General features: G+C 38.9%; 2 protein-coding genes across 2 annotated transcripts; both read left to right on the top strand.

The window, feature by feature from the left end:
* The first annotated feature begins 7,906 nt into the window (after positions 1-7,906).
* Positions 7,907-11,350, top strand: LOC110913598. The gene is made up of 5 exons (XM_022158421.2): positions 7,907-8,184; positions 8,267-8,778; positions 8,871-9,213; positions 9,397-9,467; positions 11,012-11,350. Exons 2-5 carry the CDS (start codon positions 8,680-8,682, stop codon positions 11,348-11,350), a joined length of 852 nt encoding a protein of 283 aa, XP_022014113.2. The 5' UTR covers positions 7,907-8,184; positions 8,267-8,679.
* Positions 11,351-11,500: 150 nt separating this feature from the next.
* LOC110913599 lies at positions 11,501-14,597 on the top strand. The gene is made up of 2 exons (XM_022158422.1): positions 11,501-13,512; positions 13,916-14,597. Exons 1-2 carry the CDS (start codon positions 11,501-11,503, stop codon positions 14,595-14,597), a joined length of 2,694 nt encoding a protein of 897 aa, XP_022014114.1.
* Positions 14,598-15,387: the final 790 nt, after the last annotated feature.

Raw genomic sequence — 15,387 nt, forward strand, 5'->3', positions numbered from 1 at the left:
GGTGTGAGTAAAATAAATTAAACGGTGTGTCTTTTAAATAAATAAGACATAACCCAAGTTGTTAATTGTATAAGGGTGTGAGTAAAATAAATTAAAGGGTGTGTCTTTTAAACAAATAAGACATAACCCAAGTTGCTAATTGTATAAGGGTATAATTGAAGTTATGGGGCCTATGAGCAAGCGACGAAAAGTTCTCGAGAAGCCAGATCACGTGGCAGACCGGAATTCCTTGTTTTAAGCCTCCTATTTCATCAATCAAGATTTTCATCAAATTCGTCAATTTTTCGTACTTTAATTTTATAGTTAATAGCAAATAAATCATTTATTAGCATAATTTACGCTTTTATTTATGATATTAATTTAAATTTATTCCAGTCATTTTGTAATGTCGAAAATATAAAGCCGAATGCTTCTATGAGTGGCCATTCCATTTTTCGGTGATCATAAACAGATTCTTCCATGGGTTAAAGTGTTAGAAGTCTTTCTCCTGGTTTCCTACAATTCATATTAGGCAAATTGGATTTAAATAATCCTAACTCACTGTTATTGGCCAATAATAATCCCAACTCATTTAATCACCAATAATAATCCGAACTATTCACCTTTGTTTGTAAAATACTCCCAGTTAAAAAAACACTAACTAGGTTAAAAAAATTGGTGACGTGGCAGGTGACGTGGCATGCCACATCAGCAAATTTGCTGACGTGGCAGTTGATGTGGCAGTTGACGTGGTTGTCTACGTGGCATTTTTGATGACGTGGCAAGTGATGTGGCAGGTGATGTGGCATGCCACATCAGCAATTTTTTAACCTAGTTAGTGCTTTTTTAACTGGGAGTATTTTACAAACAAAAGTGAATAGTTTGGATTATTATTGGTGATTAAATGAGTTGGGATTATTATTGGCCAATAACAGTGAGTTGGGATTTTTTAAATCCAATTTGCCTTCATATTAATACAATTGAAAGTTAGGGGGGGGGGGGGGGGGGTTGGGTTTAATTGACAAAACTATTGAATTAAGGTGTTGCTTCCCTTGAAGTCAAACCCTCATCGAAGACGAATTTGATGTAATTAATTTAAGCAGTTAAAAAATACAATTGAAAGTTAGTTTTGAGTCAACTATTTACTAATTTTTAAGAACTAACGAGATAAATAGGATCATGCTGAGATTAAATAGGTTCTTAACTCTTATTAGATCTGAGATTCAAACAGTTTTAAAATACACAAAATCAGTATTTATTATTTCTTATTAAAGTATGATATTACAACACTTTCAAGAAACACAATTTAAAGAACTAACACACAAGAGCCATAATCAGCAACTTTCAAAATATAGCAACGCGTAACAACTTATTAAGCCCTTTCTTTGATCATGAAATATGAGAGAGCCAAAGCAACAAAACCACCAACCACAGCCGACGGTGAAACCATGGCGGTCCCGGATGGCGAAGGAGCAGGAGGCATGTCCATTCCGGGCATGTTGGGATCCATGGCCACAGCTGCCGCGATCATGGCAGCGAAGCAAACGAAGACGGTGAAAGGAGAACCCAAAGCCATTGTTAAGTGATGGTTGGTGGAAGATTGTGGGATGTGATTGGAATAACATGGTGAAAATGATTATGGTTTTATATAGAGATGTTGATGGGGTCTATGAACCGGCAACGTGATTGTAGTGATCGATGATGACAACCGGCTACCGTGAATACCCAAGCTAAGGGTGGTGTGTTTACATTATACATCTACCTAGGTTTCTATGGTATTTAAACATATATAAAATATTAGAAGGGAGGGCAGAGGTACTGATAATCAAGGGCGGACCTAGTAAGGGTCCAGGGTGGGCGGGCGCACCCCCTGAAAAAAAAAATTTAGTGTATTTTATAAGGTAAAATTCTCCCCGCACCCCTTGAAAATTTGGTTAAACCCCTTATCCGCACCCCTTGAACCCTTGAAAAGTTGGTTAAACCCCTTATCCGCACCCCTTGAAAATTTTTTCTGGGTCCGCCACTGCTGATAATTTCACCGGAAATTACAACGACCCGAAACAAGACATGAAAAAAATATAGGTTTTGCGTCGGTAACAAGACCCGTTTTTTTTTATACGAGTTAACACCACATTAAAAGTGTGACCATTGCCTTCCTCCACACGAAATTTTTACAACTCAGATGTGATCAAAGGTCGAGTCATCGTAGTTATCATACGGTCACATTGACATTGACATTTTGTGGTTGTAGCTACTTGAAAGTGCGGCTAAAGGGTAAATGTTTCTTGTTGGAATCAAGCGTTCAGTTCATTAACTGTGGATAAAGAAAGGATAGCAACGGTTATATGAATTTCTTGTTAGTGTGGTCGTTTCTATTATATAGTCACAAATAAGAGTAAAAGAGTTTGTTTTAGCCACATCGATATAAAAACACCGTGGCCAAAGGGTTGTTATAAACACACAAGAAACTTTGTAATTTTAAAAGTGACTATTGTCTAACCTTTGGTCATACATATGGTTTTTGCCCATGACATTTGATATCATTCCGTCACATAAACAAAAAACCAAGTAACAATGGTGTGGCTAATGGTTATGTAAAGCACACTAGATGTTTCACTAGTTTCGCAACAAGGAGTGAGGATACTAGAAAGAATTGGGTCTCATCCTCCAACTGTTGTCCTTGCTGCCTCTCCCAATAAAGGAACTTCTGCTGGTAAAGCTGTTGATTTGAATGAATTGTTGTCAAGACCAAAAGAGATGGATAAGTGAGCTACTGGTGAAGGGGAGTCATCATTTGTACTTGAATTTGTCAGTTATATTAATCAAATCTGTGATGACTTCGTTGTTACCTTGTGTTTGTATTTGTATTTGTATTTGTGTGAGTTGATCTTATTAGTATTCCTTAGCAATTGATTATACTATTTCATTGATTCTAAAACACAAAACACACACGGAAAACCCTCGGATCTTAACAGGTAAAATCACCAAATCAATCAAAATACCATTAAATGTGAGATTTGATAAACAACTCTCCATATATCATGGCTTTTACTGCCATTCCACCCATTCATAGGGCTGGAAATGAACCGAACGAACACGAACAAAACCTTGTTCGTTTGTTAAAAAATATATGTGTTCGCGAATCGTTCATGAACACTTATCAAACAAGATTTTATGTTCTTGTTCGTTTGTTAAGGAAATGAACTTGTTCGTGTTCGTTTGTTAATTTTAGACAACGAACGTTGATGAACACAAATGAGCACAAACTAATGTTCATTAACACAAATGGAAACAAACGAACACAGACTATCGTTCATGAACAGAATATATAATACACCGAGACTTATTAGATATTTAATTTGTCGGAATTTTGAACTATTTAATTAAATATAAAAACTAAAATCACTAATGAAGTATCAAACACAAACGAACACGTTATCGAAAGTTCACGAACATAAGCAAACGATGTTCATATTTGTTCATTTAACTAAACGAACGAAATTTCTTGTTCGTGTTCGTTTTTTTAGTAAACGAACAAACACAAACGAACTTCTCGCCGCACGGTTCACGAACTGTTTGCCGAACATTTGATTCGTTTGCAGCAGCCATTAATATTGTTGAAGATAAGATGTGTGATGATCAGTTAATCAACGTTACTCTCAAGGTACGTTTCAAAAAGTTACACTTTGAACCACAAACAAATTATGATATTTAATTGTTAAATATTAGTTTATGAAATGCGGTTAATTCATTGAGGGAAATTAAATATTTAGTAAAATGTTTAATTAAATAATGAATTAAATAATTAGTTTTATATGTATAAGATAAATATAAAGAAGGTGGAGTGTTTGTATTTGATTACAACTAGTAATAAGACCCGTGCACGTTGCGGCGCCGGTACTTCGCAAATATCGAACGGATTAGTCCAAGCATTATGTGATGTATTAACCATATGAAAACGCACGTTTTAACGTATCCGATTGAAGTCAATGTATCCTATAGTTGCATTGCGATTGTATTAAAGCGTAACGTAAATCAAATTTATATCGTACAATCATAACGTATTATACACGACCTGACTAACTCGAATTTATATCATCAAGCCAAAAACTCTCGAGGGGTCAAAGTGGAATTTACAAAGTTCATAAAAAGTTAAGTGGTTAAAAATTGCATTTCCTAAACTTAAGGGCTAAAAAAGGATAAAGATAAAATTTGATAAAGTTTTGAGGTAAGAAGGAAACTATAACAAAGTTGGAGCTGAAAATGAGACCACCACAAAGTTGCGGTATCAAAAGCAAACTATTTGTAAAATAGAGTAGTAGTTTAGGGACTAAATTTTTCATTTTATGAAACTTTGAAGGTACCAAAGTATAGGGGCTAAAATTGCAACATCGTGAAAGTATGGAGGATGGGGAGGCAAAGCAGGTGGAGTTTCCACCGACTTTATCTTTTGACGGGTGGAAACATATAGTAAGACAAAAACACGATTCGTATAACGCAGTACGTAAAAGACAATTACAAAAAAAGTGTAAAACACAAAGGTAGACACAAAGTGTAAAACACAATGCCTAAGATATTTTGTAAAACACAATGCATTGACATTTGCAAAAGTAGGAGTTGTAGCCTAGGGGTTACAATTGCAATTTTTTTAAAGTTGGACGGGTGTAAAAATGGAGTAATAGTGCAAGGGGTAAAAAACAAAGTCTAAAAAAAAAAACAAAGTGTAAAAGTATAGGGATGGTGGCGGAAATGTGTAAAAGATGAGGTGGTGTTTGTGGAAATGTAAAGAAGATGGTTGGTGCGTAACTATGTAAGAGCTAAGGGGGTGATGGTGGAAAACCAAAGTAGAGAGTTGGTGCTGGCAAAATTTGAAAGATAAGGTTGTGGTTTTGAAAATTCAAAGTAGAAGGTTTATGGACTAAATTTGCCATTTTATGAAATTTTAAAGGTTATAAAGTTAAAGGGGCTAAAATTGCAATACCATGAAAATAGGGTGGGCAAGGAGGCAAAGCCGGTGGGAAACCCACCGACTTTGTCCTTTAAGATTATATAGAATATATAACAAGAACTGTTCATTCAGTTCTTCTATTTAATAATAATAATAATAATAATATATAATAAGAACTGTTCATTCAGTTATTCTATTATCATATATGAATTAGATAGGGGCCTAAGTGTAATTACAAGGAACTTCACTTCGACGCAGGGTAACACTTCCTCCATCTTTGGAATTGAATCACTAGTAGCAGAAGGTGGCAAGTAACTGAGTATTCCAATAAATCTAAGGGTTTAGGTAAAACGTTGGTCACAGTTTTGTGAGACAAAAAGAAACCTGACGCACCATACCCACCTCCACCTTTTCGGCCTCCCCTTCCTCTCCAAACCGCCGCTACCACTGGCCAGCAACCGTCGGTCACCACTACACAACGCGACACCAATTCAGTCTAACAGTGCATCCACGTGTTGCCCGATTGCCTTCTTCCGTTCCCCGCCACCGCACCTCCTTGTTTTGTGTGCCGGTTCTCGTCGTGTCTACCGTTGTTTCAAGTGTTGATTCAGATTCGGGGGTTCGTGAACTCATCAACTAGCGTGACGTTTGTCGGATCCATCGTGTGTGTTCTTAGGTTTTTCGTCGAATGTATAAATCTAAACCCACTATGGTTGGATTATATATAATTGTTTAAACGAATTGTAACCGGATCACTGACGGGATTTAGATCGAATATAATTTTTGTGTACACACTTGCGCTACTCGACTAGATATTAATAAATAATAAAATTGGATTTAATGAAAATTAAAATTGTACACCGCTTCCAAACACATATGACACCACTTAAACATTTTTGGGTAAATGAAAGAATCGACAAAGATAATACTCGAAAAGTTATCTCTATCAAGTCAGTTAACCCCTAGACCCGTTTGACCATACTTAGTCATGCTGCTGACCCATTTGTCCAAACCATGACCCAGTTAACATAAACATGACCTATGTGACCATAAACCAAAGAGGGATAAGATTAGCAACCAAAGTTGGGTCAAAATACATATTGTTTAAAAAACATTATAAAAAGTTAGTAATATAACCTGTTTAATGACAATAACAGTAACACTAACATAACACCAAGAACAAACGTCAACCAATCACAAGCACCAACCAAGTAGATTTAAATTAGATATACCAAAAGATTACCAATTTATAGATAGCAAACAACTAATATACAGGATGTTCAAAATTTTATATATATAGGGCGAGGTTGTAGAGTGAACACTAGTGTATTTGCGAACTGAGTGAACAAATCTTGGTCATCAATTTACACACGTGTATGGCCAGGATTAGTTCGCTCAGTTCGCAAATACACTGGTGTTCACTCTTGAACCTAATCATATATATATATATATATAGGCCGGTTAACATACAAATACACTAATCGTATATTATGTACGCTACAAGAACAACCGTCCAATCATCTCATTAAAAGCGCGTGTTTAACAATTAAATTAATCAAATTAAAATTAATAAAAGAAACCGCCAAGGTTAAAATCGTCCATAGCGAGAACAAAACCCCTGATAATCAGCACACAATAACTCAAAATCATACCGTAAACCCAAAATCAAAACATTGCATTCTCCTTCTCCAAAACGTTCCCTGCTACTCTCCATTGCGATTTCAACTACGATTCCATGAATACTGAGAAAAGAAGCAAAGCAAACAACGACAGACCACAAGCGAAGAAGATGAATCCAGGTATCTGTTTACATTTGCGATTTAATAGTGGAATATACAGGAGCTTTAAAATCAAATGCGATTTTGTTTGTTTATTAACGTTTTAACTGAAACATATAGTTTTATAACATTACATATTGATAACAACTTCAATTTTGCTAGGGTTTATTACTGGTATGTTTATTTATTAGGTTTTGCATTTTTTATGCAGTTTTTCTTAATGATACTGATAGATGTGCGATATCATATAGGGTTTTGTGGTGGTTTTTATGACATTTGCGATTTCATATGAACAAAAAATAGTATGTTGAAGGTTTTTTGTTTTAGGTTAGATTAAACTTGCGAATTGTTATAAATGCACATGCGATTTTATATCATAAGTTAGTTGTATTGTTTATGATTTATAATGATTGATAGTTTAGGTAATGCTTATGTAACAAATGCGAAATCATAACTCATATATGCGAATTGTTAAATAACACATGCGAATTGATACCTAACACATGCGAATTGATGAGTTGTTGTACATGATTAACTGATAAATGCGATTTTGTAAGTGTTTTTAACTATAGCATGCGATTTTGTAGAAATAGAATCTGATGATGACTTTGAAGGACCAATATCAACTCTGATAAAAATTAACAAGAATAGAAAGAGATTGGTGATTGAAGAAAGTTCAGAAGATGATGACTTTGTTAAGCCACCCCAAAAAAGAAAAAACATGAGAAGAAAGAAGATAAGAGGAAATCAAAGATACACACAAAAAAACATTCAAAAAAGGTGCAACAACCTAAAACAGAACATAGAGAGTTCTTCAAATACAGCAATGAAGCAATACTGCTGAGATGCCAACCTAACTCATATATGGATACTGTTAGAAGATTTTCAAAAAAACAGATTGATGATGTGAGGGATATGGGGTTTGGAGCTATTCTGGATATCAACATCAACCATATTTCGACAAGATTGGCATATTGGCTAGCGAGAAACTTTGATGAGAAGTTCGATAAGCTAAACGTAGGAAAACACCAAATAAAAATAACATCGGACACAGTTTACGAGGTATTTGGAATACCAAAAGGTCCAAAGAAGGTTGAAATAATAGCCGGTAAGAGAAAAGTCAAAAAGCAAGAGAAAATTGAAAAAAGTCAAGAACCGGGAAATGTTGTCCAAGATACATTCATCCGCCAGTGGGGGCAAAACGCGAGAATTACCCATGGCTTAATTGCAAATACAATGGAAAATCAAAGAGACGGAGGGAGTCTGTTTAAATTAAATTTCCTTGTATACTGGATGACCTTCTTTGCAGAAATTACAAAGGCAACACTTGCAAATGATAGATGTTTGCTCGGTGTAGAAGATGTTGAGAAAATAAAAAATCTAGATTGGTGCTCATATCTACTCGAAACATTGCGCCGGACACGAGCGGGCTGGAAGAACTATAAGATACAGTTCGTGGGACCTGTTGCCTTTCTTACGGTATACATTACTACATTTAATAACATATTTAAAATACTAGTTTGTTCTTTTATATAATTAAATGATCTTGCGATTTATACAGCTTCTATACACGCATGAGTACAACAAAAAGCTTAACCTGTTTGAGAAAGCCGTGGAGATACCGGTTATTCGTTATATAACATCTTCGGAGATTGATAAAGTCGAAGATCATATTTCGGATAACGGACCTCTATGGATATCAAGTGAGAGTGAAGAAGAAGAAGAAAATGAAGAAGAAAATGAAGAAAAAAATGAAGAAGAAGATGGTCCTCTGGAGGATGATTATACACTACGACCACCGGTTGACACAACGATATGCTACAAAAGAAGGACTGCGCGCGCAGTACAAAACGAAGAAACCGGGCAGAGCCAAAAGATGACGATATCATTGATGATTTCATGGATTTCAGTTTTGAAATTCATGAAATGTCTCAGATGAACATTGACTTTGAAGTTGGAACGTAGACACAGAAAATGATGGATTATTACAACACTCCTGCTCAACTTTCACCATCGGTATTCTACGACACAGCCCACGAACAACAACTAGAGGCTTCGAGAGCAAACAAAAAGGTAAGCGTAAAAATATTAATTTAACTTATTTAACTTAATCAATTATATTTAACTTCTAGATTGATAGTATCTTAACTTGAAAAATATTACAGAATCTGTTGAAAAAGATGAAAGCAAATGTCAAAAAATACCTTAAAATGGTTAAAGATGTTCAAGAGATGAACAACGTAGTGTCAGAAGCAAAAACTAAGTGTTTTTGGGATTCGGAGGTTATGAAGGCTTATAAGGAGTGGGATCAGACGCTTCAGAATAATCCCATTTGTGTGCCACCTGATCCGGTTCAAGAGCATGAAACTGCAGCCTCTCCTGTTCATCAAGAACCTGAAACCCCAGCTTGTGAAGTTCATCATGAAGTTACTACACACGAAGAAGGTAGAGAGGATGAAGAAGCTCAAAAAGTAATATCAACAGTTTTGGTACAAATGGCATCAGAAGGTAAAACATGCGAACTCAATATTAACACATGCGATATAATGTAAAAATTCACTACATTTATGCACATGCGAAACCCTACAAAAACACATGTGATTTGTTAAAAAACTTCAAAGTTTGATTTCGCACAAATATGTCATGTATAACCCTGCGATTTTGATTCTACTAAAAATTTTGTATCTATAGGTATACTGCAACCAGATGATGGAGGAGTCACAGACACCCTTATCGCAAACATTCAAACTGTGGAACCGGGTGTATATTGTTGGGATTGAACCCTACCAAAGGAACAGATAATGAAAGCCAAAACTGGATCACAACAGTAGATTCAAAATAAGCAGATGTTTGGTTGCAAGTCTCTCCCCTTGTGAAGGGGTAAGGTCCCAAAAACCTCATAAAAAGGATTTGAGACCATACCACAAACTGGCCTTTCAACCTTTTAACCTTGCGCGACCGCGCATTGATCTTACAAAAGGGAGAAAGTACTCAACAAATTATAGTCGCGCGCTCAAAGGAAAGCATAAAATCCTTGCGCCTTCTTCCATTAAAATCCTGAGATCAATACTTCCGCCCAAATATCCAAACTTGGATATCATTTTACCCAGACTTGGGATTTATTCATCTGTGTACACACAGTAAGGTGTCACACTAGATTACAGCAGTAATCTACTAGAAAGAATATGATCATGCACCACCCAGACGGTTATAACCGTCTGGACACGTGTCATTACCACAAGCATCCCTGAAATCACAACAAAAGCATGCAATTGGAGAATGATCTCCACTTAATCACTTTCCACGTGGCAATCCCCCAGCCATAGATCAAACCACGATCCGTGTGCATTCACATCGGATCGAGGCAACTTAACGTGGTATTAAAGAACTTAACGGAAGAAAATATAACCGCTACGGCGTTAGCATCTTCCGTCATCTTTTCAATAACAGGTTTTCCCTCCCAAACTCCCGGTTATAAATACGAGAATTGTTCAGGTATAAACTCAGATCTCACTCACTTCTCAAATACTTTCTCTCCTCCATTACCAATACTTATTCTCACACCGGAGTCGGGTCAAGGAGAGAACCCTCTTCTCCCCTTGACGAGGCTAACGGTGCTCTTTTTTGCAGAACCACCGGAGAAGAAGTTCGGCAGCAACTGAATCAATCGAGAGAGAGCTAACCCTTTTATGCGGATTCAAACCCCCTAGATATTTCGGTTCCGACCATTTATCTAGTGTTTCTTCATTGGCGCCCACCGTTTTCTCAGTTTTTCTAGTTTCTACCTCGTTTCGATTCAGTTCATTCCATTTTTCTGTTTTTGCACATGGCAGAAAAATCATCTTCTCACCGGCAACCTGGTCCTCGACCAAAAGTCGGAAACAATTTCCAAATAGAAGGATCCCCAGAAAATTGGGTTAACAGATGCCAAGCTGCTTTAAACACAATCGTTATGCAAATCGCCAGATCTGATTTCCCAAACATCAGATCTGGAAAAGAAATCAGTACTACAGAATTGGACCCATCAACACCACGTTGGGGGGATATCCAATCCAGCCAATCCAGAGATAGCAGTTATCAGAAACAAATACACATGGTTCAAGGAGGTCCATCACGAAGACCAAATAAACGAAACTATGATCAACATTGGAGAGAACATCAAGTCGTATTCCCTGTTGTTCCTGGGGGCCCTCAGGAAGAACGACCAGTGATTATTACTGGTATTTTCGGTCATTACCGAACGGACTATATGTTCATAGATCCAGGAAGCTCGATGGACATCATATACGAATAGTGCTTTAAACAGCTCGATTCAGAAGATAAAGCACGTTTAGAACCGGTCGATTTTCCCCTCACCGGATTCTGTAATGAAGTTGTATTCCCATCAGGGCAAATCGCTTTCCCGGTGACTTTATCAGATGGCAAACATTCACGAACAGTTACAGTCAATTTCATGGTCATGCCAGCAACATCACGTCATGATGTTTTGCTCGGAAGAAGGTCACAAAGAGAATTCAGCATGATCACTTCCATTCCACATGCTGCTTGTGGATTTCCGACAGAAACCGGAGTTGCAATTCTCTATTCAATCAAAGAAGTCATGTCTGTGGACGATGAACCACCAGCAAAGGTAGTCAAATCTTAGGCACCAAACGAACCAGAGAAATGGGTTCTGAACAACGAATACCCAGAGCAGACCATTCTGCTAGGACAAGCCATTTCACCAGTAACACGCATACAACTGAAAGAGTTGTTGTCTAACAACAAAGATATATTTGCCTGGTGCCCAGCAGACATGACTGGAGTTCCACGCGACATCGCACAGCATTGTCTAAACATCAAACCATCAGTAGAACCTGTTGCTCAGGGGAGGCGCAGCTTCAGTGAAGAAAAAGCAAAAGCGATGGACGAGCAAGTGACAGAGTTACTCAATGCGGGAATCTTGCGCGAAGTAAAATACCATACATGGGTTGCCAACCCAGTGATGGTACAAAAACATAGCGGCGGGTGGAGAATGTGTGTCGACTTCAAGGACCTAAACAAAGCATGCCCCAAAGATTGCTACGCGCTCCCAGAGATAGACAAAAAAGTCGACTCTCTAGCATCATTCAGATGGAAATGCTTTCTCGACTGTTATAAGGGTTATCACCAGGTCCAGATGAAAAAAGAAGACGAAGACAAAACCGCGTTCCGCACAGATAAAGGCATCTACTGCTACACGAAAATGCCGTTTGGCTTGCGCAACGCAGGCGCAACTTACCAACGCCTAATGGACACAGTCTTTGGCGAGGATATTGGCAAAACTGTCGAAGTATACATGGATGACCTCGTCATCATGAGCCATGAAGAGGAGACGATGCTCAGCAATATCCAGCGCACGTTCGATTCCTTACTTAGCGTGAACTTAAAACTTAACCCGACAAAATGCTCCTTCGGCATGGAAGAAGGAAATTTTTTGGGTTTCATAGTTACAAGAGACGGCTTTAAGGTTAATCCAGAAAAAGTGCAGGCCATCCAGCTAATACCATCACCTGCAACAGTCAAAGAAATGCAAAGGCTCGCCGGACGATTAGCAGCTCTGAACAGATTCTTGGCCAATCATGCGGCAAAATCTTATCCATTTATCAGTACGCTGCGAAACTGCGGAAAGAAAACTCCTTTTCAATGGACGCCTGAAGCAGAAGCAGCATTCAAGCAAATGAAAGAATGTTTAATTCAGCTGCCAACACTGACCGCGCCAAAAGAAAAAGAACCGTTAATCTTATATCTGTCAGCCACGGAAGTAGCAGTAGGCGCAGTATTAATGGTAGAACGGGAAAATATCCAGACTCCAATCTACTATATCAGCAAAATGCTCACTGGCCCCGAAACTCGTTACTCAATGATAGAAAAATTGGTTCTAGCGCTAATACACGCATCCAGACGCTTGCACAGGTATTTCTCAGGCCATGTCATCACAGTTCTCACAAATTATCATTTAGGGCAAATCTTGTCAAAACCTGATGTGGCAGGAAGATTAGCTAAATGGGCCATTGAGCTGGGAGGCTACAACATTTTTTACAGACCAAGACCAGCAATCAAAGGGCAAGTTCTAGCAGACTTCGCCACTGAAGTTCCCATCGATAAAATACAAGAATGTGAGGCAATCCAGAACCCGACACCTGTTTTTGATGACAGAGTCTGGACCTTACACACAGATGGTGCTTCCAATGATGATGGAGCAGGAGCAGGCCTCCGATTAGTCAGTCCGGATAATCACGAACTTACATATGCCATACGCTTAGATTTCCAAAGTACCAACAATGAAGCAGAATACGAAGCATTTTTAGCAGGCCTCCGTCTAGCACTCAAAATGGGGGCAAGAAACCTTGAAGCCAACGTTGACTCAAAGCTAGTAGCCGAACAAGTTAACGGTCGTTATGATGCGAAAGGGGAAGCTATGGCGTTGTACCTTGAACAAGCGCGGATGTTAATCAGCCAATTTCAAACATTCAAAGTTAATCACATAAACAGAAGCGAGAACAAGCACGCTGACGCGCTAAGCAAGTTAGCTGCTACCAGCTTTAAACACTTAGCAAAGGAGGTACGCATAGAGGTATTATCCAACCCTTCCATTCATCTCAAGCAAGTAAGCGTCATAGAAATGGGAGATCAATCCTGGATGTCTCCAATCATCTTGTACCTTCAACACGGAAAACTTCCGGAAGGGAAAGGCAGAAGCTCGAAAAATACAACACAAAGCAATAAATTACGAGATGGCGGATGGCGTCCTTTATCGAAAATCATTCATGGGCCCATTACTACGCTGTGTTGATAAAACAGACGCCCAATACCTAGTCAGAGAAATCCACGAGGGATTATGCGGGATACACACGGGACCGCGCATGGTCGTGGCAAAAATAATGAGCGCCGGATACTACTGGCCAGGAATGCACATGGACGCAGTTGATCTATTAAGAAGATGCGAGGCATGTCAACGCCACGCACCAAAGACACTCCGACCCAAAAATCCGCTAATTCCCGTTACTTCCGTCTGGCCATTCCAACAGTGGGGCAACGATCTTATTGGCCCATTTCCTGACGCGCCAGGTGCAGTAAAATTCATCATCGTCGCGGTGGATTACTTCACAAAATGGGTGGAAGCTAAAGCTTTGGCCTCAACAACAGCAATGGTAATCCGCAAATTTATATGGGAACATATCATTTGCAGATTTGGATTACCATTGCGCATCATTTCCGACAATGGTACAAACTTCGCCGCAGAAGATCTTCAAAAATGGTTCAAAGAAATGAAGATCGAGCACAACTTTACCTCCGTTGCGCATCCTCAAGCGAACGGTCAGGTAGAGAGCGTAAACAAACAAATCGTTGACGGCATAAAAGCGCGACTTGGGACAGCGCGCAGAGGGTGGGTTGACGAACTTCCCAGCATCCTCTGGGCACATCGAACAATGCCAAAGACTAGCACCGGAGAAACTCCGTTCAGTCTAGTCTATGGGTCTGAGGCCGTCATTCCAGCTGAGATAGGTTTACCATCACCGCGCATGTTAGCCATGGAAAAACAGAACAACGAACAAGAGCGAAGAATGGATTTGGATCTTCTGGAAGAGAGGCGCGAGAACGCCGCCATAACGGAAGCAAGGTACAAATCCAAGCTCGAAAAATATTACAATGCCCGCGTGCGTGTTTGCACCTTTGGCCCCGGCGATTTTTTCTTGCGCGACAATGAGGCTTCAAACGCTGAAAAGCCCGACAAATTAGCGCCAAGGTGGGAAGGACCATACGTCATTAACAAGGTCCTAGGCAAGGGGGCATATACCCTAAAAAGGATCGATGGGACCCTAGTCCCCCGCACCTGGAACGCACAACAATTGCGCAGGTGTTACATATGAACCAAGTCTACAAAAGCGGAAAGAACATACAGACAATGTATTTCTTTATTATGTCTTGTATCACAAGTCTTGCGCTCTTATCAATACAAACATCATTTTTACTTATATCACTGTTTATTACAAATTGCATGTAATTTCTTTGGTTCGCGCGAAAACGATATGGCAAACATTGTACACCTCATGAACAGTCTAAAAACAGGCAAGCTGTTGTGCCTTTTAAACAAACGTTCACACATGAGCACAATACCATCCCTCATTCGCCTTACCTATCCAAAAGTAATTATACACATGCAACATATTGTAATCCACACATACAAGAATTAAACCCTACGGGAGTAGAAGTATATCACAATATACATCATCAACAAAGTGTAACATAAACACTTAACAAGATCATAGCAATGATCTTCAAAAAATTGTCCAGTACCAAAAACTTACAAAAAGCATTAACAAAAGACGGAAACTGGTCCTAAGGTTAAACACCTAACCAGTACCGGAATCATCATCAACAACAGACACCTGCTCACTCCGACGAATTTTCCGGTGTCGATACACTAACCGGCATTCTCCTTTTTGAAGCATCGGGAACCGAGCCATCAACCCATCGACATCCAACACAATACTAGCACCAGCAGTAACATCCGTATGCTGAAGAGCCTTGCAGTCAGAATCAACAACCGCCGGAGAAACAGGTTTGACCAGATTCTTTACCGGAATAGTAGTAAGTGGCGGTGAACGTGAAAGAAGTACGAGACCTTCAGCAGCTTCATACACCCTAAAAAAATCCAGC

The sequence above is a fragment of the Helianthus annuus genome, chromosome 15 (genome assembly GCF_002127325.2).
Source record: "Helianthus annuus cultivar XRQ/B chromosome 15, HanXRQr2.0-SUNRISE, whole genome shotgun sequence".
In the NCBI taxonomy this organism is placed as follows: domain Eukaryota; kingdom Viridiplantae; phylum Streptophyta; class Magnoliopsida; order Asterales; family Asteraceae; genus Helianthus; species Helianthus annuus.

Coding starts and splice junctions, on each gene's coding strand:
- LOC110913598 (XM_022158421.2), top strand. CDS start 8,680: ATGATGGATTATTACAACACTCCTGCTCAACTTTCACCATCGGTATTC. Junction 8,779..8,870: donor CTTCGAGAGCAAACAAAAAG/GTAAGCGTAAAA, acceptor AAAATATTACAG/AATCTGTTGAAAAAGATGAA. Junction 9,468..11,011: donor TTCAAACTGTGGAACCGGGT/GTATATTGTTGG, acceptor TGCTTTAAACAG/CTCGATTCAGAAGATAAAGC.
- LOC110913599 (XM_022158422.1), top strand. CDS start 11,501: ATGACTGGAGTTCCACGCGACATCGCACAGCATTGTCTAAACATCAAA. Junction 13,513..13,915: donor CATGGGCCCATTACTACGCT/GTGTTGATAAAA, acceptor TATCATTTGCAG/ATTTGGATTACCATTGCGCA.